General features: G+C 39.3%; 1 protein-coding gene across 2 annotated transcripts in view; it reads right to left on the bottom strand.

The window, feature by feature from the left end:
- Window positions 1-25,968, bottom strand: part of CDAN1 (codanin 1) — a 44,816-nt gene that overhangs the window by 3,952 nt on the left and 14,896 nt on the right. For both annotated transcript variants that reach the window (XR_016280969.1, XM_089521869.1), the window contains exons 9-25: window positions 25,188-25,277; window positions 22,896-22,971; window positions 19,548-19,756; window positions 17,851-17,962; window positions 14,885-15,028; window positions 12,795-12,961; window positions 11,963-12,041; window positions 11,668-11,757; window positions 11,432-11,486; window positions 9,574-9,707; window positions 7,637-7,740; window positions 6,590-6,739; window positions 5,868-5,931; window positions 4,515-4,593; window positions 3,336-3,496; window positions 3,151-3,258; window positions 1,493-1,556 (exon numbers count right to left, since the gene is read on the bottom strand). Coding sequence is in view for 1 of the 2 variants with exons in the window: in XM_089521869.1 (XP_089377995.1) it covers window positions 1,493-1,556; window positions 3,151-3,258; window positions 3,336-3,496; window positions 4,515-4,593; window positions 5,868-5,931; window positions 6,590-6,739; window positions 7,637-7,740; window positions 9,574-9,707; window positions 11,432-11,486; window positions 11,668-11,757; window positions 11,963-12,041; window positions 12,795-12,961; window positions 14,885-15,028; window positions 17,851-17,962; window positions 19,548-19,756; window positions 22,896-22,971; window positions 25,188-25,277 (1,886 nt within the window). In the remaining variant the exon portion in view is untranslated. The remainder of the gene's footprint in view (window positions 1-1,492; window positions 1,557-3,150; window positions 3,259-3,335; window positions 3,497-4,514; window positions 4,594-5,867; window positions 5,932-6,589; window positions 6,740-7,636; window positions 7,741-9,573; window positions 9,708-11,431; window positions 11,487-11,667; window positions 11,758-11,962; window positions 12,042-12,794; window positions 12,962-14,884; window positions 15,029-17,850; window positions 17,963-19,547; window positions 19,757-22,895; window positions 22,972-25,187; window positions 25,278-25,968) is intronic.

Here is a 25,968-nt window from a genome sequence, read left to right as displayed (position 1 = left end):
GCTTCAGAATATTCTGGAAACACTAGGGAAGACTTTTTGGTGGTAGCTCCACCCACCCCCTATATAGAGCCCCTGTCTTCCCGTCCTTTTTGTTCCTTTCGTCTGCTGCGCTAGCTGCTTGAAGCAATTTTGTTGGAATCGCTGTTACTGGTTTTGGAAAAATGGTTTGTTTGTTGACTACTCTTTTGGAATGTGATAGGTGATTATTTGCGGATTGGTTGATCTTTGAACTGTTTTGACTATGGCTTGGCTCTACGGATCAGACTTGGTACTTTTGAAGGAGTTGTACGATGGCCTCTCGTTCAAAGTCCTTCAAATGGTGCGTTACTTGGGGGGAATCCCGGGGCAAGATCCCCATAACATTTGTACCTTGGCAAGGGGCATAATGTCCCCATGTGTGCCTTCTGCAAATCGCTCATCCCTCAGGCCCACAAAAATTGTGATGCACGGCTGAAACTGGCTCTCTATCAGCAAGTCCTTTGTCCTGCTAGCCTTTTGAAAACTAGGGAAACTGCTGCCACTTCAATGTCTGCTCAAAAAACATCCTTCCCCAAAGGAAAACTCTTCTCAGGAGACATCCACTTCTTGAGAATTTTTTCATGAGGTTCAGCACACTCTCTTCTCCACTGACTTGAGTTTGTCAGTCTAACCCATTTGTGTGATTCTTAGAGCCCACTAAGGAGGACAGGTTGCTTACCTGTAACTGTAGTTCTTTGAGTGGTCATCTGTGAATCAGACAAATCCCACCCATCCTCCCCTCAGTCATGTCCTGCTCGTTTTACTTTCTCTACACTGCTTGGCAGTGTCCTCTTAGAACTGATAAAGGATGGGAAGACTGGGGCCCTATATAGGGGGTTGGGCAGAGCTACCGCCAACAAGTCTTCCCTAGTGATTCCAGAGCGTTCCGAAGCTAACTGTGCAATAACCCATTTGTGTGAATTTGCAGATGACCACTCGAAGAACTACAGTTACAAGTAAGGAACCTATTCTAATCCACTTCAAGCAGATGATTATGAGAAACTCCACTGGGTAGGTGGGGAATGTTCTCAGATTTAAATGCTCTCACATTCTAGTAGTCTATTAAACATACTTTAAATCGGGAAACAAAGATCAAGGAAGAAAATAACTCCTTGATTCTAATTATGAGTGATACAAAACTTCCACGGTTCAAAAACAGAGTCTCTTTCCAGCATAAGCCAAAGGGACATGGTAAGAGATATATAAAATCATGCATGACATGGAGAAAGTTGCAAAGACTAATTGTTATAGAAATTATAATTTCTTCATGTCTAGTATTGATCCAGAGTTAGAGCCATTAAAAAGTATGTGCTGTATACATAATTTGCCTCTGTAACTGGGGTCCCTATTCAATTAATCTAGGATCTAATAAAAAGTGAAGTTTTAGGACAACCACTATTCAAAAACGAGGATTCTTAACCAGGAGGAAAACAAGAAACATTATCAATACCACAAAACCCATTACAGTTCTTACCTAGGAGGGAAGCCATCTCAACTGTGCACTTAGCCAGCTGCTGCTCTGATGTTGGGCATATGAACTGAAAAAATGAACATGAACATCATCCATGAAGGAATTCTATTGTAGCTGAGACTGATGCTGCTTCCTACGTAATGTTGTGTATTTGGGGTATTCAGGTATTACAACAACTAAGGAGAAACATTGTCATAATGTTCTTAAGTCTAACATAGCTCACATCTCTGGCCTTTCTTATAGTGGGTGGAAAATGAACCATGTAGTTCTTCAAACATACAAAGCAATCTTGACAAAGGACTACCTTCCTCTTTTTCCAATACCCCTCTCTCCTACAGAATGCCTCCAGGGGCTCTTGATATATCCGAGCTATTCTCGTTGCTTACTCAGTAGTGAGTTTGAGCAGAACATTATTGCTGGTTCAGGCTACATACTTCTATTTTATTGTGCATACTCATTATGTTCCACCACCACCATCTTTCTAATACTCCACTAAACACTGCAGAGCTGTAGTGGGTTGAGTGTTGGGACTAGGGCTTTGGGAAACCAGTGACTGAATCCTCATTCACCCATGGAAATCCACTGGGTGACCTTGGGCAATTCACACACTCTCCATCTCAGCAGAAGGCAAAAGCAAACCACCTCTTAATAAATCTCTCCCAGAATTTTGTTGGGATGTTAATGGGAGTTCTTTCAGTTTTTCTTTTTTAAAATTTGCATATAGAAATACACACCACTTCCATACACAACCTGTTCTGGGGTGGTGCAGTGTCTAATGTTCCTTCTAGTTGATGCTAGTGTACAGATCTCCTCTCCTGGCCCTTTTTGTCCTGGCCATACTGCTGGTCATTTATGCCAGTGGAGCATATTGATGCCCAACATGTTTCAGGCCAGAAAGGTAGCATGAGATGAATGGTATGTGTCCAGAGATTTACCCGAGGGGACACACGACAACTGCAACTGTAACAAACACTTCTAAATTGTGACTTCACCCTTTAAAATACATGGAAGCAGAGGCCTCATCATTTCCTGAGAGTTGTGTGCAGTGTTTTAAAAGGAAAAAGGCATAACTAATATAGCTATATACTTTATAGTATAGCCAAAATGCTCTACAAGTGTTTTTACTCATGATTTGTATTTCCACAAGAGCCTCTAAAAGCGGTCTTGAATTTACAAATGATAACAGAACACACACACATGCAGTGACACTGAAACACAATCAAGCTTTGGAAGAGAGAAAACGGTTAAGCCCAATATATACATTGTACATTTCAACATAAAAATGACACTCATCCCTCCACATGGGCTAAGAGGCACAGGACCCCATGAATGTGGAAAAACCTCAGATAAGAAAAACGCTATATTTTTACCTGAGAGAACATCTCTCTAGAAATCTCTAGGTCTTCCAGTCCAACTCTGTGGTCAGCATCTGCCAAGACATTGACCACAGAATTGCGCTGGATGAGCTACAAATGCCTAGTGAAGTGTTCTCTCTAGGAATTGCTAGGTCCTCCAGTACAACTTTTGGTTACAGTTGACCAGAGTTGTGCTGGAGGCCCTAGATATTCATAGAGAGCAAAATATTAATAAAATCTTTGAATAATCAAATCCGCGAAAGTAAAATCTGCAAATGCGGAGGGATGTGCGTACTAACTACATACCTTTCTACACTGAAGTGTTTGACTCAGTCTTCCCAACAAACTTTCCAGCTCAACAAACTGGATTTCTTCATCTTCATCCCTTGGGCCCACAGCAATGCAGAGGACATCCTAGACAGAACATCATTTGTGAATCAGTAGATAAATATACTCTAGGGTCCTAACCACACAGAAAAACTGATAAATACCTTGATTTCACTAATGATCTGGGAAGGGAATGGAGTCTGGTGGGAGCAACTTGGAGGGCAACCTTTCTTCTTCTGTATAGCTTCAATGGTACTGGGCAGGGAGACTGCCTGAAATTTCAACATGCGACTGAAGGTGGCCTTTACTTCCCTCTTAATCAAAGCTGTGAGGCACAAAACAGTTGTAGTTATTCCTTTCCGCCCACACCATTAAATGAATTAAAAAACCACTACATAAACCAATACATCTTCGCTTTTGACCCTGAATCTGGGGCTCCTCATACTACTTTAACATTTGTACAGCATGAGATCCATATTTGATGCTGAACTCAATACAGAAGGAAGGCAGCACTTTTTCACAAGGCTAACAACATACCTGGACATTATGAGAATAAGGGAAGCAAGAGTGATATGGAGAAAATGGATCTAAAGTAGGGTGGGCCAAAGTTCCTAAAACATATCTGCCCAAACTTTATTTTAATTTATTATGTATTCAGAATGTGGTGGTCACTGTCTAACACTGGGCTTTTACAGAGCAACTCTAATAGTACAGTTAGTGAGGCTGTTTACGTGTAAACTTGGCAGTCAGTTGTGCTCATCATCAGAAGCCTCACTCTGTTTCCTTGGTGGTTATACAAAGTGTGCCTGCTTCTGGTGGAAGCATTCTGTCCTGTGGAACCCAAATGTTCAACTCACCCCCATCTTCCATGTTTTTCAGTTGGAGACCCAGGAACATTCTGTAAACTTCTACTGGTTTTTCATACTTCCCTTTAATGGTGTTTTTTAAAAGAGCATTTATATTTTAATTACTCTCAATTTTTACTACGTTAAAATGGATGTCTGAGCTTCTAATTCAGCCTAAGTGCTCTGCTGAGGCCTCAAATATGTGAAAGGTAAACAGTCTTATACATATTGCAAATTAATGACAATCTAGCCACTTGCACTTTTGCTCTGCCTCATGAGTAACCATATTAGGCACAACCACTAAGGGTTAGGAACAGCAGTACTCCAAATAATGTTGGATTGGAACTCTCATCAAGTCTAATCAGAACAATGCTAAAGACAGTGGGTGCTGCAGTCCAACATCATCTTGAGGGCCACACGTCCCACAGTTCTGGTTAACAACAAAACCTACACTCAGGAAACTGAAGTCAGGTACATAACAAGACTAGACCAGCCTACCTGTAATATTCATAGAGAGCCAAGCACAAGCCTTCTCTGTAGCTAGTCCTACTGCAATATTAGCTGCACAGCTCAAAACCTTGTGGGGAAAAGCAGAAGAAGTTTATTTCCATTAGCATGCCAACAACACGTGGACAACACAGTTGCCACATATCAGTAACAACTGCAATGGATATAAGAATAATATAGAAAATTATTTATGGGGAAAAAACCAATGAACTGTTTTTAGTCTCTCTACCTCCTGTTATTGGCAGCTGATGAAGACCTATATAGGGATGTGAAGAATACTAGTTAATATGTTCAAACTTAAACATTTTCTTTAAAAAATTAAAAATACATTTATATTAAAACATACATTTTAATTTATAAAAAGCATATAGAGTACAATACAAAAAAGACATACAGTGGGCCTTCCTCATCCATGGACTTGCCATCCGTGGATTCCAGCATCCACAGATGGCAAGCACCCAGTTCTTCCCAATAGCTGTGCACACAGTTGTGTTTATGTAATTGTTGTGTTTCTGACACACCACCCTTCTGCACCAGGAGAGAAGGAGAAGAGTGGCAGCAGCAGCGTTGGGCTGAAGAGTTCCCAGCTTTTGGAGTCCTGCTCCAGGCAGCCAGAAAGGGAGAAGGGCAACAGCTCCATCCCCCACCCCCCTCACCCAGGCCAGAGGAGCCACCATGGGGCCCAGGTTTCCCCCTGCATACTCCCGATTCTGCTTGCCAGCCCTTCAGGTCACCTCCTCCACAGGTGCCTCCTGTGGGGCGCTGCAGACAAGAGGGCCAGGCCTCAGAAGGCCAGCTCCAGAGCCCTGAGGAGCCCCCTGCCCCCGATTCTCGGGCGGCGGGTTGGGGGGAGAGAGGCAGTGACGCCAGAAAAAGAAGAGCAAGAGGAGAAGCAAGCAGAGGAAGAAGCGGAAAAAGGAGAGGAGAGGGCTTGAGGGTCCCCCTTCGTTGGCATCATGTCTCTGCCCCGCATCACCTCCGCACCTGATCCGGCCCCAGCCACAGCCCAGAAAGCTGCAACCGCTGTAATCTCCTCTGTCCCCTCCAACGCGGGTTCCCCAAAAAGGGGTGTCATGGTGGTTGGGGTTCCTTTCCTCCCCCCACTATGCTTCCTGGGAAAAGGGGGCTTGGGGTCCCTCTGGAGCGTCCTCTGGGCCCCTTGCCTGCTTCCTGGCCCAGCACTTCCCTACTGAGGCCAGGGCTATGTAGCTGAGGAGCCTTAAGCAGTAGCAATAGGCACTTAGCTTCCACAAGTTACATTAGCTGTCAAAAAACAACACGATTTTTCACTGTAGAGAAACAAAAGGAACAGGAAAAGGGGCAAACATCTCAGAATGTACATACTGCTGCAGATGTCTCTTCTGGCAGCAAGATTTTCACAGCCTCCGGGCCTTTCTTCCTGCAAAACCTACAAATATGCAGAAGGAACACTTCTAAAAAACAGGTAAAAATGTTATTGTAGATTAATATATTAGGGGAACTGGAAAACTGGTGCTTCCATTAATTCCCCTGGGACCTATGCCAAAAAGGTAAGTTAAAACTGATTCTTGGGGTTAGAAAAATCATTGTGCAGACCTCCTTCCCTGTTCTTTACACTCTCTCTCTCTCTCTCTCTCTCTCTCTCTATATATATATATATATATATATATATATACAGTGCTCCCTCGGGTTACGAATTTAATTCGTTCCGCGGCGCCGTTCGTAACCCGATACATTTCGCAACCCGAAAAGCCGCTGGAAAGCCGCTAGCGGCTAGCGGCGGCTTTTGAATTTCGCGCCGAAACGCGCCGAAAAAATCTTCGTAAGCCGAAAAATCCTTCGTAACCCGGAACAGTTTTTTTAAATCTAAGTTTTTCGTACCCCGGAAATTTCGTAACGCGGTGCATTCGTATCCCGGGGTACCACTGTATATGAGGTATCCAGACCAGAAATCTAGAGGAACAATTAAGACCAAATCACAGAAAAGTGGGTGAATGCTAACCTATTAATAGAGCTGAAGTAGGCACATACTGTGAGGGCAGTTTCAAATGTTACAATTAAAAATTGTATTAGATGCTCCTTCTTACTCTTTGCCTTGAATCAAAGCCTGTGCCCCTTCTTCATACAGTTGGGAGCACACTTCATCCAGCAGTCTGTCATAATTAGCATCCTCTGCCTTCACATTATCTTGTAATATGACCTCTGCTTTTTTCACTAGCTCTGCTACCAGCGTTGCCCTGAAAAAGTCAGCATTCAGAGCATAAAGGTGGGAAACAAAAGAAGATCAAGAATTAAGTACATATCAAGAATTAATACATATTGCACAGTTTGAGTCTTATTTGCAACTGCAGTTCATAGGGAACCCTTAAGTCTAGGTTCCATAGCCTGAATGTCACAGGAAACTTAACACACCAGCCATTTCCAAAAACTTTGGGATATGAAAGTAAAGAGTCACTTAAGTTTATTACTTATTACTGCTCCCAGAAACTAAGTATTCTTGAATTAGGAATGTTACAACAGGACTAGGCCAAAGAAAAACAATGGGATTATTTTTCTGGGAACTATTATTTAAGTGTTTCATGCTCCAGCACCCAACATATTGCAGGGGTGATTCATAAAAAAATGTATAATTACAACAGACTAAAGTAAAAACATTAATTCACAAATCACAGGAAAACAGCAAAAAGCAACCAGCAAAGAAATGACATACACCAAGCAGTATGAAAGCAGTGCACAGAGGATTCCACAGATTGGGAAAATAAAAAGATTGCCTGCAGCCAGCAGCTAAGCCTTCCTAGGGAAAGTATTCCATTGTGCCAACACTGAGTAGACCTTTTTACCTGTAGCCAGGAATTGCATCTCAGGTTAGGGATCTTAAGAAGTATGAATGTTTTCATATATGGTTAAAACACATGAAAATCAAGATCTCATTCACTGTTTTTCTGAACTGGGAATTCATGTTACAGAATTCACCATAAAACGTGCACATCCATTAACAGTTTTTCTAACTATAAAGAATGTGCCATGTCAAAAGCTATTATTTTACTTAAAATGAAATAATGGAGAATGAGTTTGACTTCTCATCATAAGGCAAAAGCTCCAAAAGATGTTTGTGGACCCTTCCTCATTCTTACTTGATGTGCTTGACACAATTTGATCCTATTCTCTCTGCCACAAATTCTACTGTTCTCCGTAGAGATGGGGACTGATTGTGGAAGAAGGCTTGCTCCAGCTCTGCCTATTAAAAAGAGAAAGAAGAAAAATCCTAATGAAACCAGAATATTCCACACAATCCATTGTCTTCACACCCAAGTCATTTATAACATATATTTCTGATTATTTTGAGTTATTAAATTGAAACCTCACTGCCATTTTTTTTTAAAAAAAACTGAATATAGGGATGCAGTGGCTTTGCAGTTAAGACATGATGGCAAGGTCGGCAGATTAAAACCTAAGTGCCACGTGATAGAGTACCGGCTTCTGCCAACATACCAGTTCGAAAGCATGTAAAAGTGCAAGACGAAAAATAGGTACCACTTTGGCAGCAAGGTAACAGCGATCTGTGCAGTCATGCTAGCCACATGACCACAGAGCTGCCTTTGACAATGATGGCTCCTTCAGCTTAGTAATAGAGATGAACACTGCCCCCTACAGTCGGACATAAGTAGACTATCACATCAAAGGGGAAAACTTTAATTTACTTTTACTGCTTTGCCCAAAGCCCCCAGTGACAGTGAAAATAATTTAAAACATTTTAAAACCATGCGAAGATTTGTGCAAAACCACATTTTTACTTGGCAGCAACACTGGAGCCAATCAGATTTCCATGGGGAAAAACTTCACAACTGGCATACCACAGCAATAGCAGCTTCATTTCATTCAAAAAAGGCACTCTTTGGCATTCCAGCAATTATGATACCTACCTAAACAGCCTACGCACTCCTAGGATCATTTCAGAAGAGCAAGGCAAGTGACCATTCCATTTCTTACTTGTTCAATTACCTCATTGGCAAAATACAATGGATGCAAGTTACAGCTTCATATTCAGTTTTTTCCCCTCAAAAATCTGCTTCCTGTCATAGAACAATTTGTTGTTGTTGTGTGTCTTCAAGCTATTTCTGACTTATGGCAACTGTAAGGCAAACCTATCAAGGGTTTTGGGTTTTTTTTTGGGGGGGGTGGGGGGTGGAAAGTTATTTCAGAGGAAGTTTGCCATTGCCATCCTCTAAGCCTGGTGTGATTTGCCCAAGGTTATCCAGTGGGTTTCATAGCTGATTGGGAATTTGAACCCTGGTCTCCAGAGTCATAATCCAACACTCAGACATTACCCACATATTTATTTGCTCAAATAATCATACAGTTGGGAACTTCTTCCATATAGATTAGAGAAAGGTTGGGAAACTTCTAGAACCCACCAAATTCACTACCATGACAACTGAGCTCCAACAGGGGAGCAACAGCCAGTCTGCTTCTAATATGCCTCTCTTCTGCAAAGTAAGGAGCACCAAAGATACTGTGGTTGCAGACTTGGAAAGCAAATCCAAAAACCTCCAGGGCAGATCCTGGAGCACAGCACTAAAGACTGTTTACAAGATGCCTCTAGCCTCCCTATTCTGCAGTTGCATGTGTACCTCCCTTCCAAGGCATGCTCCTTTCAGGGAAATAAAACCTAAGAGAGAATGCACACACAAGCACATGGTATCATGGATAGCAGAGTAGGCAGCATGTCTCTGGTCTCTTACACTGTTCTCACTAGTGTATAGGGAAAGAAGGGGGAAAGATATACTGGAAACTGAAAGAGAGCAGATACACGTGCATCAGAAGCAGGCTGGCACATTTGTGAACAGACAGATACATGACTTTTCTCTGTTTGCTTTGGTCGTGCCATTTTCAGTTCTGAAGATACTAATGAAATATTGGTCCCAACAAGTTCTGCTTGAGGTGATACAGATCTTGTCAAGAAATTAAATGTTCTTTTTTTAAAAAAAGCAGCCTCTTATGTGAAAATCTGCATGATTTTGATAGAATCTATAATAAAGAATATGGTCTCTCATTCAGGGAGGCTTCTTACCTGAAGTTTCTGCTGAGTGATGGAGGTCTTTGGTGCTAAAGCCTCTGCAGCAGTTGGGGTTATTTTTCTTATATAGCCACCATTCTTTCCTCCACTTCCCAACACAAAAGATGACAGCAATTTCCTCAACTCACCTGGAGCAAATTTTTATGTGTTACTAGCCAGCTTGCACAGCAAAGGTATAATAGAAAACTGCAGAGAAGCATCTCAGATAAAGTACATTTCTCATGTAAAAATTTCATGGGGGCCAGAAGAAAGAACATAAACAACCTGAAGATCTGTCTGCTTAGGGGGGGTCTGAAACATTGCACTGAGGGAGAATAGGCTCCCTCCCTCCCTGCTGTCTTTCTGCCAACTGTCAAATGTCTTTTTATCAAGTGGGTTTTTGGCAACTGATCTTGCTTGCACTGAAAGCTATTTTTAAAATTATGAATAGTGCTTTTAACAAAGTGTGATCTGCACTGAGGGGTGTTTTCAAATTGAGGTTGGCTTCTATTCATTTTATATTTAACTGTATTTTTTCCTCTTTATCTTGCACCCTACAAACAAGCTTCTTCACAACTGAAGAACGATAAAGTAGCAAAAATTTAATGTCCTTTTTAAGCCAACCTTCAAGGAAAAAGTGTCCAGTTCTGAATCAAAGCTATTCAACTTTGCTGCAATCTGTTTTTGTCCAAATCATCCTCCAGAGAATACAGCCTAAGACAATACTGAATACTGCAACATTCTCTGAGACTCTTCCACCAACGCCATAAAAACGGATATCACAATTTATGCTTATTAACACTTATTTATTAAAATCTGTGCTAAGTTAAATAAATAGCTACCAGTAATATTTTTTTGAGATTTGTGCCAACCTTATTCTTCCGCTAAGTTCCTTTTATTTTTGGAGGATGAATTTCTGTAATGTGGAGCATTACTTTTTTAGGAATACAACTGTCACATTATAGGAGAACTCTGGACTTCACTGAAATACTGATGGCACCAAACTACTCTCAGATGACCTCAAATCAAATGTTTTATGTGAATGTTACAAAAGCACAGGGAGCAAAGCTGAGTTCTGAGTAATGCCACAGAACAGTTCTATGGAAGAATCAGTAACTTCCCAGCATCACCTGGAATATAACTTCCAGAAAGGAATGGAACCAATTCAGTATAGGTGCCCTGAATCTAGAAAAGATAACCAGAGGAATATGATCACATATGTTATCAAAAGCTGCTAAGAAAACCAAGTTAATACTAAGGGACACTATTTTTCTCTCTTCTTCAAAAACTAAAAAAAAAGGGCAGAAATTCTTAGAGATTTCATCAAAAGCCTCCTACAATAAAGAATCAGGATAGCTATTAGAGGCATAAAGATTCACAGCTACTAACAGAGTCAAAGAAGACTAATGAAAGCTCATTACTTCTGTCCACTTTCCATTGTTAGGCTCCTATTATGACTGTAATTAGAACTTTATGTACGTACCAAAACCTGTACATATAATATATTTAACACCTTAATTCCAAAATGGCCTGCAAGAAAAATCTATGCCTTGCAATCATAGCATGTAAATATGCATTAAGTCACAACATCAGGGTATTTTAATTACCATCATAAGCATAAACACATTAGGGAATCAGCTGAGGTCAGTGTCAGTGCTAATAAGGTCAAATCAACCAATACTAATTAATAAACTGACTCCCATCCATATATTTAAACATACATATCCTCCTTGTTAATGACAGGGAGTCATTATTTTTGTTCAGGTTATTCAGCCTTTCCTCTGATTCTTCTTAAATGTTCAATAAAGGAGGGTATTCAGTTTTCCCTATAAGCATGATTGTGACATAGCATGTACTTTGATAAATGACTCACCAAGGTAAGGGCAACAGGTATAAAGCAACTGCTGATCCACCAAAGGCACAGAATCCTATGGGAGGAGGGGAAAGGTGAATAGATTTTTACTCCTTTCACAAGTCTGGTTAGTGTACAGAAACCTGCAGACTGCATTTCATTTGCAGGTCATTCTTAGGCTAGATATACCTCAGGTAACTAACAAGATGACATATGCTCACATGCAAAAGCTCATGTGCTCATCTGTACAAGTTTACCAGAGCTTGAATTTTTGTTCCAGATTCTGTTATCAATTCTTCAGATTTCACTTCATCAGAAAAGAACAAGTTCTCTGGAACAGTAGGCACCTGGAACAAAAATTGTGAACAATTAATTCCACCAGCAGGATAGCAAAAAACAAACATACAGCCTGTTAATGGAATGGATGAACACTGAACGCTGAAATGCATGGAATTCCTGGAAGATAGAAAATTACTATATAAACATTTATTTTGATATGAAAAAATCCGAGTGCATCTTATTTTCTAAACAAGTGTTGAAAATAGACCGTACTTGAAAAAGCCATCCCAAGACTGCAAGGATCAGTAGTTTATTCAGGAAACACATCTCTTTATCTTCAGAAAGCATACATCTGGAAGAGAACAGAGGAAACAGAAGTTTGGGCCCTTGGTACTTGAGGGACTCCCTCCCCTGTATATGTCTGCCCAAGGATTGAGGTCTGCTGTTGGGCTTCTCTGCATACCAGTAAGGTCAATACACTTGTGTGAGGACACGGGAAAGGACTTTCTCAGTTGTGGCACCCAAGTGGTAGAGTGTCTTTCCCAACACTGGAGCAAATAAAAAAATCTGACTATTCATCAAAGTCTTTGTACCTCACTGATGTTTTTCAGTTATTTTAATCTCTTTTAATTTGTTAATTATATTTAATATGTTTTACATTATTGAAATTATATTTGTTGTTTTAAACTATAGTAACTTACATTAACTTCATTTACATTCAGCCCTGAGAGCTTTGATATAGGACAGGGTAGAATTTTAAAAACAACAACAACATCGGTGGAATCAAAGCATCTTTATTTGTATCTCCCTGTGGGTTTTTAAAAATAAATTCTTTCGCTTACATTTAAAAACTCTACAGCTCACTTTACAAGACAACAGGGACTTGCTGTCCATTACTGTTTGTTTTGAGGATCATGACCATAGGTTAGCTATGAGGAAAGACGGTCCTTGACAGAGAAAAGACTGCTCACCCAGTGTAATCAGTAACAAAAAGTTTACAGCTATTTCACAAACTTAGAAATTAACTACAAAAGTTTAACAATAGACTCAAGAATTCAACTCCTTGCTGCAGATATCAAGCAAGAAACAATATATCTCCACTTACCTGTAAAGTTTCAAGAGGAGAGCAAATATCTTCCCGTAGTAGTCAAGAAATGGAGCAATGTAATCCATAAGGGAAAGGAACTCAACAACCCAGGGTATGGTCAGGACTGTGCACCTTTTCTGAATGGATTGGCTGAGCAGCTTCAATATATCCAGCACAGGATGTGTCTGAAAAGAAATCAATATTAGGAAAATTACAACCCAAGAGCTTACTTCTTCACCTTAACCATGTAATTATATAAATGGACCAATTTTTTGGATTTTTCATTCACTGACGAACATCAATATACTTGCATCACCATGCAATACCAACAAACAATTTCTTTCTGGAACTAGTTTTAGAACTTGGAAATGTTACTTTTAGAGAGTGACAGTCCACTGAATCTTGCAGCCAGCTTATGTTGACAGGGATTCTGGGAGCTACAATTCAAAAGGTACTCTTTCTTCTTCTCAGGACACAACTTAATGTAATGGACATACATTACAATGCTACCATCTTGACTATGAGCTGCCAGAGAACAGGAAATGGAAGGAGGCACATTCATTCACTTATTCACTGTCTTCTTCTTTGCTACCAACAAACAAAACCACCCTTACCCTTAACTAAAGGGGAGTGAAAGGCAAAATCATATAAAGAAGTGTGAGAACATTTAGGGCATGATACTCAGCATTCAGTACACCCTTCCGTAAATTTATGTTTTTTTAAAAACTACAGACATCAAGTTTTGGCTTATAAGAAAAAGATATTTTCAGCTAACATTAATGTAAGATTATCAATTAAGTTCCTGGCTTCAAAAAAGTAAACACTTAATCCACACTAAACTGAACATATAGTCAGCCCTCCATATCCACAGATTTTTTTATCCACAGGTTCAATCGTCCACAGCTTGGAAATATTCCAAACAAAAAATAAATTCCAAAAAGCAAACCTTGATTTTGCTATTTTACATAAGGGACATCATTTTACTATACCACTGTATTTAATGGGACCTGAGCATCCATAGATTTTGATATCCATGTGGGGTCCTGGATCCAAACCACAGCAGATACTAAGGGCCATTGTAATATGGAAATATGCCACAGAAGCACATTAAAAGAAAACAAATATTTGTGTATTATCTGTAAAACAAGTCCATTCAAGCTCAGCAGTTTAAAGCCATTCATCTAAACACTAGCTCAGGTTTCTACTCCCAGCCTATACACTAATATTTAGTAAGAATTCTGGGCTCAAAAGTGGACAACACAAATTGAAATTCATGCTTAGCTATAAATATAGTAAATAATAATATGACATGGAGACTAATGCTAGTAGAGTGGACTCAGGGCCAACCAATTAAGTTCTTAACATAGGATGGCACCCTCTCAGAAGTTAGTCTGGTGCAGTGATTTATTCTGGACTAGTACAGGAGAGACAGATTCAAACCCCAACTTGAACCTCACTGGGTGACTCTGGAATAGTCACTATTTCGTAGCCCAATCCACCTCAAAGGTTTGGTGAGAAAAAGTTTCCTTGGGTTTTTTTATATTGTGAGCTGCCTTTTGGTCCCTTTTTGGGAGAAAGGCAGCATAGAAATTAAATAAATAAATAAAATTGGTGTAAAAGCAAGATACAAATCTAACAAAAACAAGTAAGGCTTACACATGAAAACCAAGTCTTTCTCCAAGCGCACCAAGTAGTGTAGGACTGCGGCGACCATACATCACAGTCCAAAGGCCGGCCGTTGCTGCAGCCCACAACAGACCGCTAACAAGGAGCACTTTTGTTGTGCTCTTTTGTGGAGCCTTTTGAGCTGCCTTAGGAAGTTGTGGCACAGCTTCAGCCTGATCTGGAGACGTGTGTTATCTGAATGCCATGCCCCCAGCCATGCTTTTGGCCTGTCTGTTTAGGCCCAAATCACCCAAGTTACTGAATGTTAGAATTTAGCCTCAGTGTACAGCAGGAACATCACACGCACACGCGTGCACACACAGAAAAATCAGAAGGAAGTTAACTGGAACACACATTTTAATGGAAACAGCTCTCCAATGACACATACAGATTTGTGTGCAAGTGTGTTTATGTGTGTCAGGTAGAGATGGCAAGTTACATACTTGGTTTCTTAACACCACTGCAGACTCTAGCTGATCTCCAGTCACTGGCTCTGATGTGCGATAAGGCAGGAAGACAAGGAATCCAAAAAACTTTGCCAGCAGTCTGAGGCTCATAAGGATAGAAGCAAAGTGCTTCTTTTCATCCTGAAATGGAAAATACACCAAGCACACATTACAGTCACACATTAGGATGGCAATTAACAGTGTTCTTATAGTGTCTCCAAAGGTTCAAAGCATACACATTTTCTATTTATAATCTTCCCCAACAGGGCATTTCTGCTACAACAGAATATGTAAATTATATTGTATACAAATCTATCAACAACTGATCAGGCCTGACTCCGTGTGTTGCATATGACAGGTTGTCCTGAGATCTCTCTCTGGATAGGTTCTCCTCAAATCTGTTGTTCCTGAAGGGCCTTGGCCATGTCTTCCCATATCTCTTTTTTTTTTTTTAACCTCATCTCACCATTCTTTATCTCCCTTTTTAGTTGTTGTTACTTCAGTTCCAAAATAGAGTATAGATTTCATTTACCTCAATGTGGTTTGATATAAGCTGACTATCCAGCTAGATATACAAATGCCAGAACAAGGAGGCATTAAGGCTGATTTAGAGTGGCTTGCTAAACTCATCTAACGAGGTCATGGCTAAAGACAAAATTCAGAACCTGAACTCTCAGTCTTTCAGTCCTATGCTACAACAGAATACGTCAGCATTCCCCATGTGGATAGCCACCAGATATTTAGCCTACAACTCCCATCAACTAACCACTATGGGCACTGACGTGGGGTGGCAATTGTGGCAAAGAACATGTGTAATGCAGAGTTGGAGAATGATGGATTGTGCAAGGCAATGACCCACAGCCATTCTTTCCTAAACCTTTATACAGTTACAGATACAAAAGTTTAAGTGGAGATCTGACTAGGGCCTATAAGTGATTTCCCCTTCTCTCAACACCCTATTTATTTCACTGTTAGTAGATCTTCAAAAGGTGGAGAGTTTGCTGTCAACACTCTCAAGACCAACCTTCATTTAGACATAGCAGCCACAGTCCCTACATTAAAATTCAGCATGCCCAGTAACACTTAAGCAGTTGTATTCAGAAAACAGTAGCAATTGTCTTAAGCCAGTTTGCAGCTCAGATAGTTACTGTTGTGTACTATCCCCTCCATCCCTGCAAATCTGCTTTCTTTCTCTTAGGAACCAAGTGATGCTATCAAATCTGATTTTACTAACAAACCAACACTGCTATATCACAAGACAATCAGAGTGGTGGATGGAACATCTAAGCAAGAGCCAATCAGCAAGCTGAACCCCAGCCTGAACTGTAAGTTGGGTAATATTTAGGACCTGTTGGAAGTTCACTTTCTGTGACAAAAATGTTTGCAGGAGAGCATTGTCAGAACTGCCCACCCCCCAACAGTTCATTAAACCAGTCTTCTGTATTCAAAAGGAAAACTTTATTTCAGCAACTGGAGAAGTTAACAGTAAGACACCTGCAGACAGAACTACTATCATCCACAAACACAAACATAAAGTAAGGAATATCCCCACCCTATATTCTTGCATGGTTTACCTTGATTCATTTATATGGCAACTCAAAATATCTCTACACTCAGCCTTGCTTGTCCAACCCCCTCATAAACTTTCATTTTTGTCTCTTTCTTTTCCCATGAGATTGCTCTTGGAAAATCTTCCTCCACACATTGTGCATTCGTTAGTTAGCCAGGCATTTTTTTCTCTGAGCCAGCACTGATTCTTTGAACCAACATCACAACTATCAAAATAATAAAACAACAAAACACAGCATATGGCAGGATCTGCCAGATTTCGACAAGCATTCAGTTCATCCCATCAGATATGTATTACAGCTTGCATAAATCTAGCTTCTCCTTCAGCAGAGCTTCTAAGCATTTATGGTCATGAAAACAGTATCTAACAACTTCTGGTTGCTTCAATTTAGTCTTCCCAGTAAGAGTGTATTTAGTGTCCTTGTCACTGTTATAGAACTATATTTGCTTTAACTGCCATGGCAATATCCTGTGGCTTTCTGGGGTTTGAGTTCAGTGAGGCCCGAGAGCTTTCTGAGTGAGAATCCTAAATGCCTTTCCTTAAACTGCAAATCTCAGGATTCCACAGGATGTTGCCATGGCAGTTAAAGTAGAATACATCACTATAAAAATGTAGTGTGACAATATCCTTAGACAAAATGTGCCACAAACATGAATATGGGCCATTTCTGCTAGAAGAGGGAAAGTTTTTCTGAGACACTTCTGTAAACAAGTATGAATCACAACATGCTCAATTAAACTTTATTTATTTCACCTCTATGACACTTCTCTCCCCAAAAAGGGACCCAAAGTGGCTAATATAAACATTATTAAAACATCATTAAACTGAAATATTACTAAAATATCTTTTGAGATGCCTACTGTTTCCAACTAAAAGAACAAAATTGACTTCCAAAAACCCTCCACACATCATAAAGTCAAAGTAAAATATGACATACAATAAAACAAACTTTGCTTTGCAAAGTTTATTTCACTAGATAAACTGGGTTTTCTTGAGACAAAATTTGGACTCTTGATGGATCTCTTACAAAAGAATTGGTTCAGTGTTTCAATGAGGCAAAGATCTAAAAAGAAACCAGAGTACAAATATCCTGGTATTGGTAAGCTAACAAATACATGTAGAGGGATAAAATCCTTTATCTCAATTAGGCTGTGAGTGATAAACTGGACTTCTTAATAAGCTGTAATTCAGTAGTTTCATGCTTGTGTCTCCCTATAAAATTTCTTTGAGATTTGAAAAAAAAGGAAGTGAAGATTAAAACAAAACAAAAATTTCCAAATCTGTTCATTCACCTCACACAATTTCATCATAACAAATATAACAGATTCTGTAACAGATCTGGCTATGTGAACATGTTACTGGAGAACTGTTGTTTCTGAAAAATGGAAAGTACCTGCTCGCCCATTGCTTCTCTATCACTAGGTTCATGTTCCACCAAAGCAAGACCATCCAGTTCAAGTATCTGCAGGCACAGACTGTCCATCAAATGCTGATTGAATTGGTAGCTGCACACACACACACAAAGAAGAGAAAGGAAAACAATTCAAGAATGAGGCCTTCATAAGAAGTTCAAAAAAGAGTGCAAGCACTTAACTGACTACAGCTGCATCAAAAAGGGTTAATGTAGTGGAACACCATGTTTAAAAACTGGGTAACATGTACCCCATGTCAGCACTGTTGAAAACTCTGCAGACTGCTCTCCCCAGACAGGCTCACCAGGCACCTACGATCACATCATCTGAGTACCAAGAAAACATTTTTATTAAAAAAAACCAATTCCCAAATAGTCTAAATTGTTTTCTCTTTGTAATGCTCCTGTCCTGCTTTTTACATTTCTGATCCTGCTACCTTCTGACTGCCATGTTACAGTATGTATTTTTATTAGAAAGTAAGCTGCCTTGGGAATTTGAAGGATGTTGTGTAAAGAATCATACTCTGTCCCGTGGCACATTCTAGATTCATAATTCATTAAAAAAAAACAGCAGCTCCGACAATTAAGAGTAAGGCACGACAACTGCCATTAAAGCACTTTAACACAGCCCATGCAGTTTTATTAAACTCATTGGAACACATTCTTCCTAGTTTATTCACACTGCAAGTAAACAAAGAAACAAAACACAAAAAGTGCAGCTTACAATAGAATGCTGATTGCTAGCTCACAAATATAATCAATGGCAGCTTCTCCAGTCTGCTATTTCAAGCAATAAATCTGTAGAGTACAGCATTTCGCTTGATATCTTTGAGACATAGTGTGCCCCCCACACAAAAACAAAACTTTTAAGTAATAATGTTCTTGCAACTTATGTTGTTGAAGACAGATGTTCATGAATTGGCGCACTACTCAGCAAGAGGTAAAAATTACACCAGATGTCTGAAATATGTTCTAGGGTAATACTTGTGGAAAAAACTAGAAATTCCTTATTTAATAGTGTCAAGTATTACCATTTCTCTATTATAGCAAGCACAAAATTGACACAATAATCTCTATATCATGTTTCTGTATTTAGGTACAAAAGTCTGTGGGCAGATAATTTTTTTCTAGGAATTTCCAAACTTCACAGCCATTACATTAGAATCAAGGAATAACAACAAAGGCTAAAAATGACAAAGAGAGAAAAAGGACTCTCCTGTGTGAATGCCAGGGAAGAACTCTTCTGGAGGAAGTGATCAGAATGACTCTAATACTGACGTCTCCTAATTCTAAATAATGGGGAAATATAATCTACTGCTAGATGCCTCTTTACATCAAAGAAGACTTTTTATATTAAGCCAACTTGTTGTGCCTCTAATGCTGAGTCCAAGTTTCCTTTAATCTCTGTAGTGCAACATCACCTTCCTTTGTAGGATTTGGAAAAAGGACATACCAGTAGTTCTTAGGAAGACATTCTGTTAAGGCAATAAACATATTACGAAACATCTGTAAACAGTGGAACACACCCTTTTTCAGGGCTGCATCCAAGTCACTTTCCACCATATTCTTGATATACTATACAGTATAAAGATCAAATCAAATAAACTATGGCAAACATCTTTGACAACAATCACCACACTCACTCAAACACTGCCCAGAGGCAGTTAGAATCTGCTAACCTTCCTGCACTGAGGATGAAGTCTCTGAAGAACTGCTGGCATCCAGAGAAGGAAGGAGGTGGGCAAGGCCCACTGATGTTGTGAGGAACAAGAAACCTCTCTTGCAACCTCTTCAACCGGCTCAGATTATCTGGCCCCAACATGTTAAGGACATCTTGATCTGGAGTGTCTCCCCAACTTGTGCCACCACCAACTGGACCTTTACATATCTTTTGAAAGGAAGTTAAGAAAACCATTAAAGTTTTTTTTTCCTCCTTGCAGCATCATAAAAATCTACCACTCTACTCAAGTTTTCTTATCTCAGTGACCTTTTAGTTTACAGTTCACTTAACAAAGGTAAAACTCTGTGTGCTATGTCTACTGTTCTTTTATTACCAAGGTGCTAATATATTATTTTGCCATTTGGAAACTCAGATTATAAGATCTCAAGTTGATTCCAAAAATATGCATCAACATGAATTCAAAGATAATGGTACTCAGTTTCTGTAGCAGCTTTGGTGATTTCATGGATTTCTAAAGTACATTACTTAGCATATAAACTACAGGTTGAGTAGCCTTTTTTGGAATTCCGAAATCTGAAATACTCCAAAATTGTCCACATGAGAGTCTGTAATAGTGACACTTTTGATTTCTGATGGTTCAGTGTGCACAAACTTTGTTTCATGCACAAAATTATTAAAAAACTTTTGTGTATAAAGTTACCTTCAGGCTATGTTTATAAGGGGTATATCAAAAATAAAAATGGATTTTGTGTATAGGCCCAGGTCCCATCTGCTGGGATTGAGGGGAGCCAGCACAAACTGGAGGAAGAGGAGAGAACAACACCCCACCCCAAGAAAGAGATGTGTACTACCTCCTACTGCTGTGTGGACTTGCTGCTTGTTATCTGCTGCTGCTGCTGTGTGGACTTGCTGCTTGCTACCTGCATGCTCCATCTCACCTGGTGGACTGCTGGCCTCAGACTGCTTCCTACCAGGACCAGGCCCCAGGCACCCAGCCAGGAACACCTGTTCCTCTTGGGAAGGGGATAAAGGCTGGGTGCCTGATGTGGCGGGCCCACCAGCAGCAGGAAGTCACCTCTTTGGGGGAGATGCTTCAGGAGGAACAAGGGCAAGGGCCAGTCCATTTGGCTGGTAGGGGAGGGTATATTTTTATATATTTGAATGCAATTAATTGAACTGTTTTTTGATGTTAACTGTATTTTGATTAATGTAACTGTTTTTAGTTAAGGCAAGGGGGTGAATTTATAGTTGTTTATGTGTTATGTAATTGTTAATGTAATTGTTTATGCATTTTTGTAAACCACTTTGATCTGTTGGAAAGGCGGTATATAAACAAAATTTATTATTATTATTATTATTATTATGCAACTATTATGTTACCAGTGCCAAAATCTTCTTAATTTTGGTGTGCATATGTCCTTCCTAATGGCCCCAAATGGATTCTGCACTATGGGCAGCCATGATCTCTGAGACGAGTGAGCATGTCCACACTATCCCATAAGCACATCAAAGAGTTTGGGAGTTGCAAATGAGAAAATCTGACACCCCCAAAGTCAGGAAGATAGGTGATTCAGGCAGGATGTTCTGCTGGACAAGCTGATAAGGCTGATTTACAACTTCATTCTCACCCCAGACATTGCCAGACCAAGCGATCCTTTACAGTGGACCCTTGTTATACACTGGGATTTGGTTCTAAGATCCCCCGTGCATAACAAAATCCATGTATGTTCAAGTCCCATTAAATGTAATGACATAGCAAAATGGTGTCCCTTATAAAAAATGGAAAATCAAGGTTTGATATTTGAAATTTATAATTTTTGGAATATTTTCAAACCGTGTATGCTCGAATCCGTGTATAAAAAATCAGTGTATAAGAAGGGCCGACTATACAATGTAGATTTGATTTCCAATCACCTTTGCCTTCAAGCTAGTTTTGGCCTATAAAAGAACTCCAAAATCCTTTGTTAACAAGCTAGTTGGAAGGCACAGGGACACTCTGTCACTGTGAATTGACTGGTTCTTGTGCAATTATCGCTGTTAGTTCAGCCTCCAATTATTCCAAAATTAACTCCTGATTTCCTTAGTCCTTGTATGATTGTGTGAGTGAACATGAATTGTGATGTGATTTCCCCCCCTAATAAAAGAAATACTTCATTTAGAGAATTCTGCCTCTGCTTAATTCCTTTGGTCTCTTTTCTCTTGGTATACACGTGGGAAATGATTCCAAAAGGGTTGCTTATATCATAACCCAGCAATTAATTGAGCTAATTAAAAATTCCCCTAGAAAGATCCAATTCTAAAAACAAACTAAAAAAATCTGAAATATAAAACACTTCTGGTCCTTACCATTTTAGATAAGGGATACTCAACCTGTGTTGTAGAAGAGTACTCCATGACAAAGGTCTAATAATACCAGGGCTAGGGAGTAGGAATAAGGAGTACAAGGTTTTTACAGGAGTAGGAGTAAGAATAAGGAGTAACAAAATGTATTTGTTGCTCCTTAATCCTGTTATTACATTGTACATTCAAACACCAAATATGATTGTTATTATATTGCACTGGGGAAGGGACGAGGAGGGAAAGAGAGACACTTACACTTACATACACACACACACCAGCCTTGTAAAGCAACCAGGGCTTTTCCCCAGTAGGAGTAAGGAGTAAGAGGTTTTTACATGAATAGGAGTAACATTAAGAAAAAATCTTACTCTGGAGTAGGACAAGGACTAACCCCAAAAATCACTGCTACTCCCCAGCCTCGAATAATACACAAGATAATTCCAAGCTTATTAGAATCTTTCAAATATTACTAAAAAGAGATAAGGGGACTATAAAAAGTAGGACTAAATTAGTCTAAAAGAACAAGATTTAATGTATTAAGGAAAAAAACAGACAAATTAAAAAAACAGACAACCAACTGCCTCAAATTATGACCTACATACACCTCAAATATGACCTGCCTGAACTGGTTGGCAGGAGGGATTAATCCATGTGTTATGAACTGTGTCTTCAGCCTCACAGAGAATGTGGTCATCTTATTTGTTCTTGTGAAAAAGCCAAAATTAGCACATTTGTACCACTGTGTAACAGTCTGTGATGTAATATAAAACAGGGAAAAACAACCCTGTATCTACAATAGAAACCATGACTATTAAATGGACATAATTTCTACAAATTGCCATTAAAGAAGTTTCCTTTGTTTGCAAAATAAGATTGTTTGCAAAATGCAAACTGTAAAAACTAAATTACAAATTAATTATGCATATTATCAGATATGAATTACAGATATGATTCACCATCATGTATCTCTGGATTCATACTATTTTGCTTAAGGGAAATTCTCTACCTGAAGAAGTTGCTTCAGGAACAGCCTGGCAAAGTGGCTATAGTTACAAGCTGCAGAAAGATGAGCCATCATAACCCTGAAAAACAAGAGGGAAATACTATAAATAAAGCAAGATAAAGTTAGGAGTTAGCATTAACATCCAGGTTGTTGCTATTTACAAATATAGTGACTTACGCACTTTAAAACTAAGAAAACTTGTTTTTACTATTTTAGTTCTATGTGACCTGAAAAGGGCATTCAAATTTATGCAAAATACTTATATTATTTCTTCTATGAACTTATGGCCAGAGTCCTCTTGGAATATTACACCAGCCTAACCTGCACTAACACTTGCACTATTTAGACCAGTGGTGGATAATCTGGATAATCTGAAAGGGCCAATTTCTCCCCACCCATCTTCCAACAGCACCCAGTACTGTAAGTGCTTTTTGTTAAAGGCACATGGGACACTTCTGATGCAGTTTTCAGGCAAAATTTGCCTCAAATCAGAAGCATTTAACAAAAAATAATGGGTGGGTAGAGGGGTCCCAGGGACTGCAAAAGTGGTGTTTGCAGATCACATATAGCTTGTGGGTTGCACTTTCCCAACCTGATTTAGAAATTTGCGTAGCAAGGTATCCAATATCCCTTTGAAAGCCATTTCTCCATTCACCCACAGTGCCACAGTGCAAGGGCACAGTTGTGCCTCCAGCATTACAGGATCACCTTCACAATGGTCTCCAGAATGCTTGGAAAGCTAAGAGATGCTATGAATTTCTTTTTTTTTTTAAAGAAAAGCTACATTGGATCCCTTTCCACGAGAAAGACAACTTTTAAATGAAATTAATAAATACAAAAGTTTTCCCCCTCCAGCTGGCATCCACTATTCAAGCTAAAAGGCACCTAGGTTCAATAACAAAATCTCTCTGTTTGACTATTACTCAACACATGTCAAAGGATCAATGGTACAAATGAACAATGTAAGCTGACACCTGCTTACAATTACATTGGAACTAGATGTAGACAGGAAAAGAGCTCTGGTGCCTCAGCAAACTATTAATTAATTAATTAATTAATTAAGTGGTGCCTTGTTCATTATTATTATTATTATTATTATTATATTATGCAGCCTCCATTCTTTTTTTTAATTTTTATTGAAAGATTAAAAACAAACAGCTTAACATCCATTACACATCTCAACATAAACTCACCCTTCTACATGTCAAGTTATATATAAGGAAGGTTAATCAGAGTAAAGACATATAAGAAAATCACATAACATAGTACCATACAAATACCATAACATACCGTACAAGAACCATAACATAGTATCATACAAATTTTAAAAAAGAAAAGAAAAAGAAGAAAAACAGCTTTTCATATTTCAGTTTCAAGTTTTAAATATCGTATCGTATCCCCTCTTTCTTCCTCAATAGTTCTTGATTTCCTTATTCTTTTTCTTCTCCTTTCATGTATCTATCTTTCCCTCTTCTATCTTTGGTTTTTACTCACTTCTACTATTACCTTCTACTTCTGTTTCTCTCCTTTCCATTAATTTCTTTCTTTTCTTCCTTTCCTCGACCTAGCTTACACTCCATCTCGCTTTCTCTTCTCTCCTACTACTTACTCTCACCTTCTATCACTTACTTTATTCTCCTTCACTCTTTCTTCCTCTCTCTTCCACAATCTCTCTCCACATTCTTTCCCGACTTCTCTCTCTGATCCTATTGGGTATCATTGTTCCATTTTTTCTTCACCCTTTTAATACTTCAAACTTTTTAGAATCAATACTCCGACCACAGCGGCAGTACAGCAATCTTTCTTTCTTCATGCAGCCTCCATTCTTGAAGGAGTACCGGAAGCAAATGGAGCAAAATTGCAGCACAGCATCATGGGAAATGCCCTTAGAGGTTTGGGGGGGTGTACCAGGACGGAAGCAAAGTTACATTCCACACCAGACCAATTCGGACTGAAATCGAACTGAGCTTGGAAACAATTTTTGTGAATTCACTTGTTACTGAATTCATAAAAACCAGGAGTCACTTTGGATTGACTGTGGAGCCGCCTCAGAACAACCCGCCATAGAAAGCAATCACGTGAGATAATACATCACATTTTAACATGAATTCGCATTGTTGGACCTGCAGTGGCTTTGGATCAGAGCTGCAAAACCCTTTGTGTGATAAGGGCCACAGTAAGTAGCTGCTTAGTGGATCACACTGGGAAACAGTAATAAAGATGAGGCAGTACTTTCTATTAGCTAAACAGTACTCTACAAATTCTTGTTGAACTGTGGTCATCACTAATTCTTACCTGATTCTTTCGCCCAGACGCTTCTCAAAATCCCAGCCTGGTTTTTCATAGTTATCTTCCCATTCTCGCAACAACTCATAGAAAATATCTCTGTTGAACAGGACATACAATTTAGCTTCAAATTCAAAATCATAGTACTTGGATGATTCAACCAATTACATAAACTGTGCCATGGTATTCTGCTTTGTTACAGGCTCTATGACTGTGACAGAATTTTGATTACTTTTTTCAATTTCTCACAGATATTGGTTATAAAGTGCACCAATCAACTGAATAGAATGCAATCATAAAATGTTCACAAGGTAACTAACTGAGCTACAATAGCATCATCAGGATTTTAAAAAGAAAACTTGGATAAAAGCTTTGGTAAAGCGTGATCAAAAAACAATATAATTCTCCTGTTCAAATTGCTGCCAATTCTTTCTTCCAAAACACACTATAGCATGCATGGAAATCCACTACAGCATGAATGGAAATCATGTGACCCTCCAGATGTTTTTTGACTACAGGCCCTAGCAGCCCAGGCCTGCATAGCAATTGAAGAGGAAAGACTGGAGAAGCAGTCCACCAACATCTATAAGGGCATGTGATTCCTGCTCTTGTTCTGTAGAAAGACAATGAACAAGAATGAATATCACAAATTGGGTGCTCATTCTTGACTGCTTGGTTTCCAGCTTCATTAAACCATGGTTTCCAAAACCAATAATATCTATCCAAATGAGGACTATGAGTTTGGAGAACATAGTACAGTACTACTTCCATTATCTGCTACATGTTTAAG

This window comes from Sceloporus occidentalis, unplaced genomic scaffold, assembly GCF_023333645.1.
Source record: "Sceloporus occidentalis isolate IW3139 unplaced genomic scaffold, rSceOcc1.0.p SCAF_4, whole genome shotgun sequence".
In the NCBI taxonomy this organism is placed as follows: domain Eukaryota; kingdom Metazoa; phylum Chordata; class Lepidosauria; order Squamata; family Phrynosomatidae; genus Sceloporus; species Sceloporus occidentalis.
This window is presented reverse-complemented; position numbering and strand designations above follow the sequence as displayed.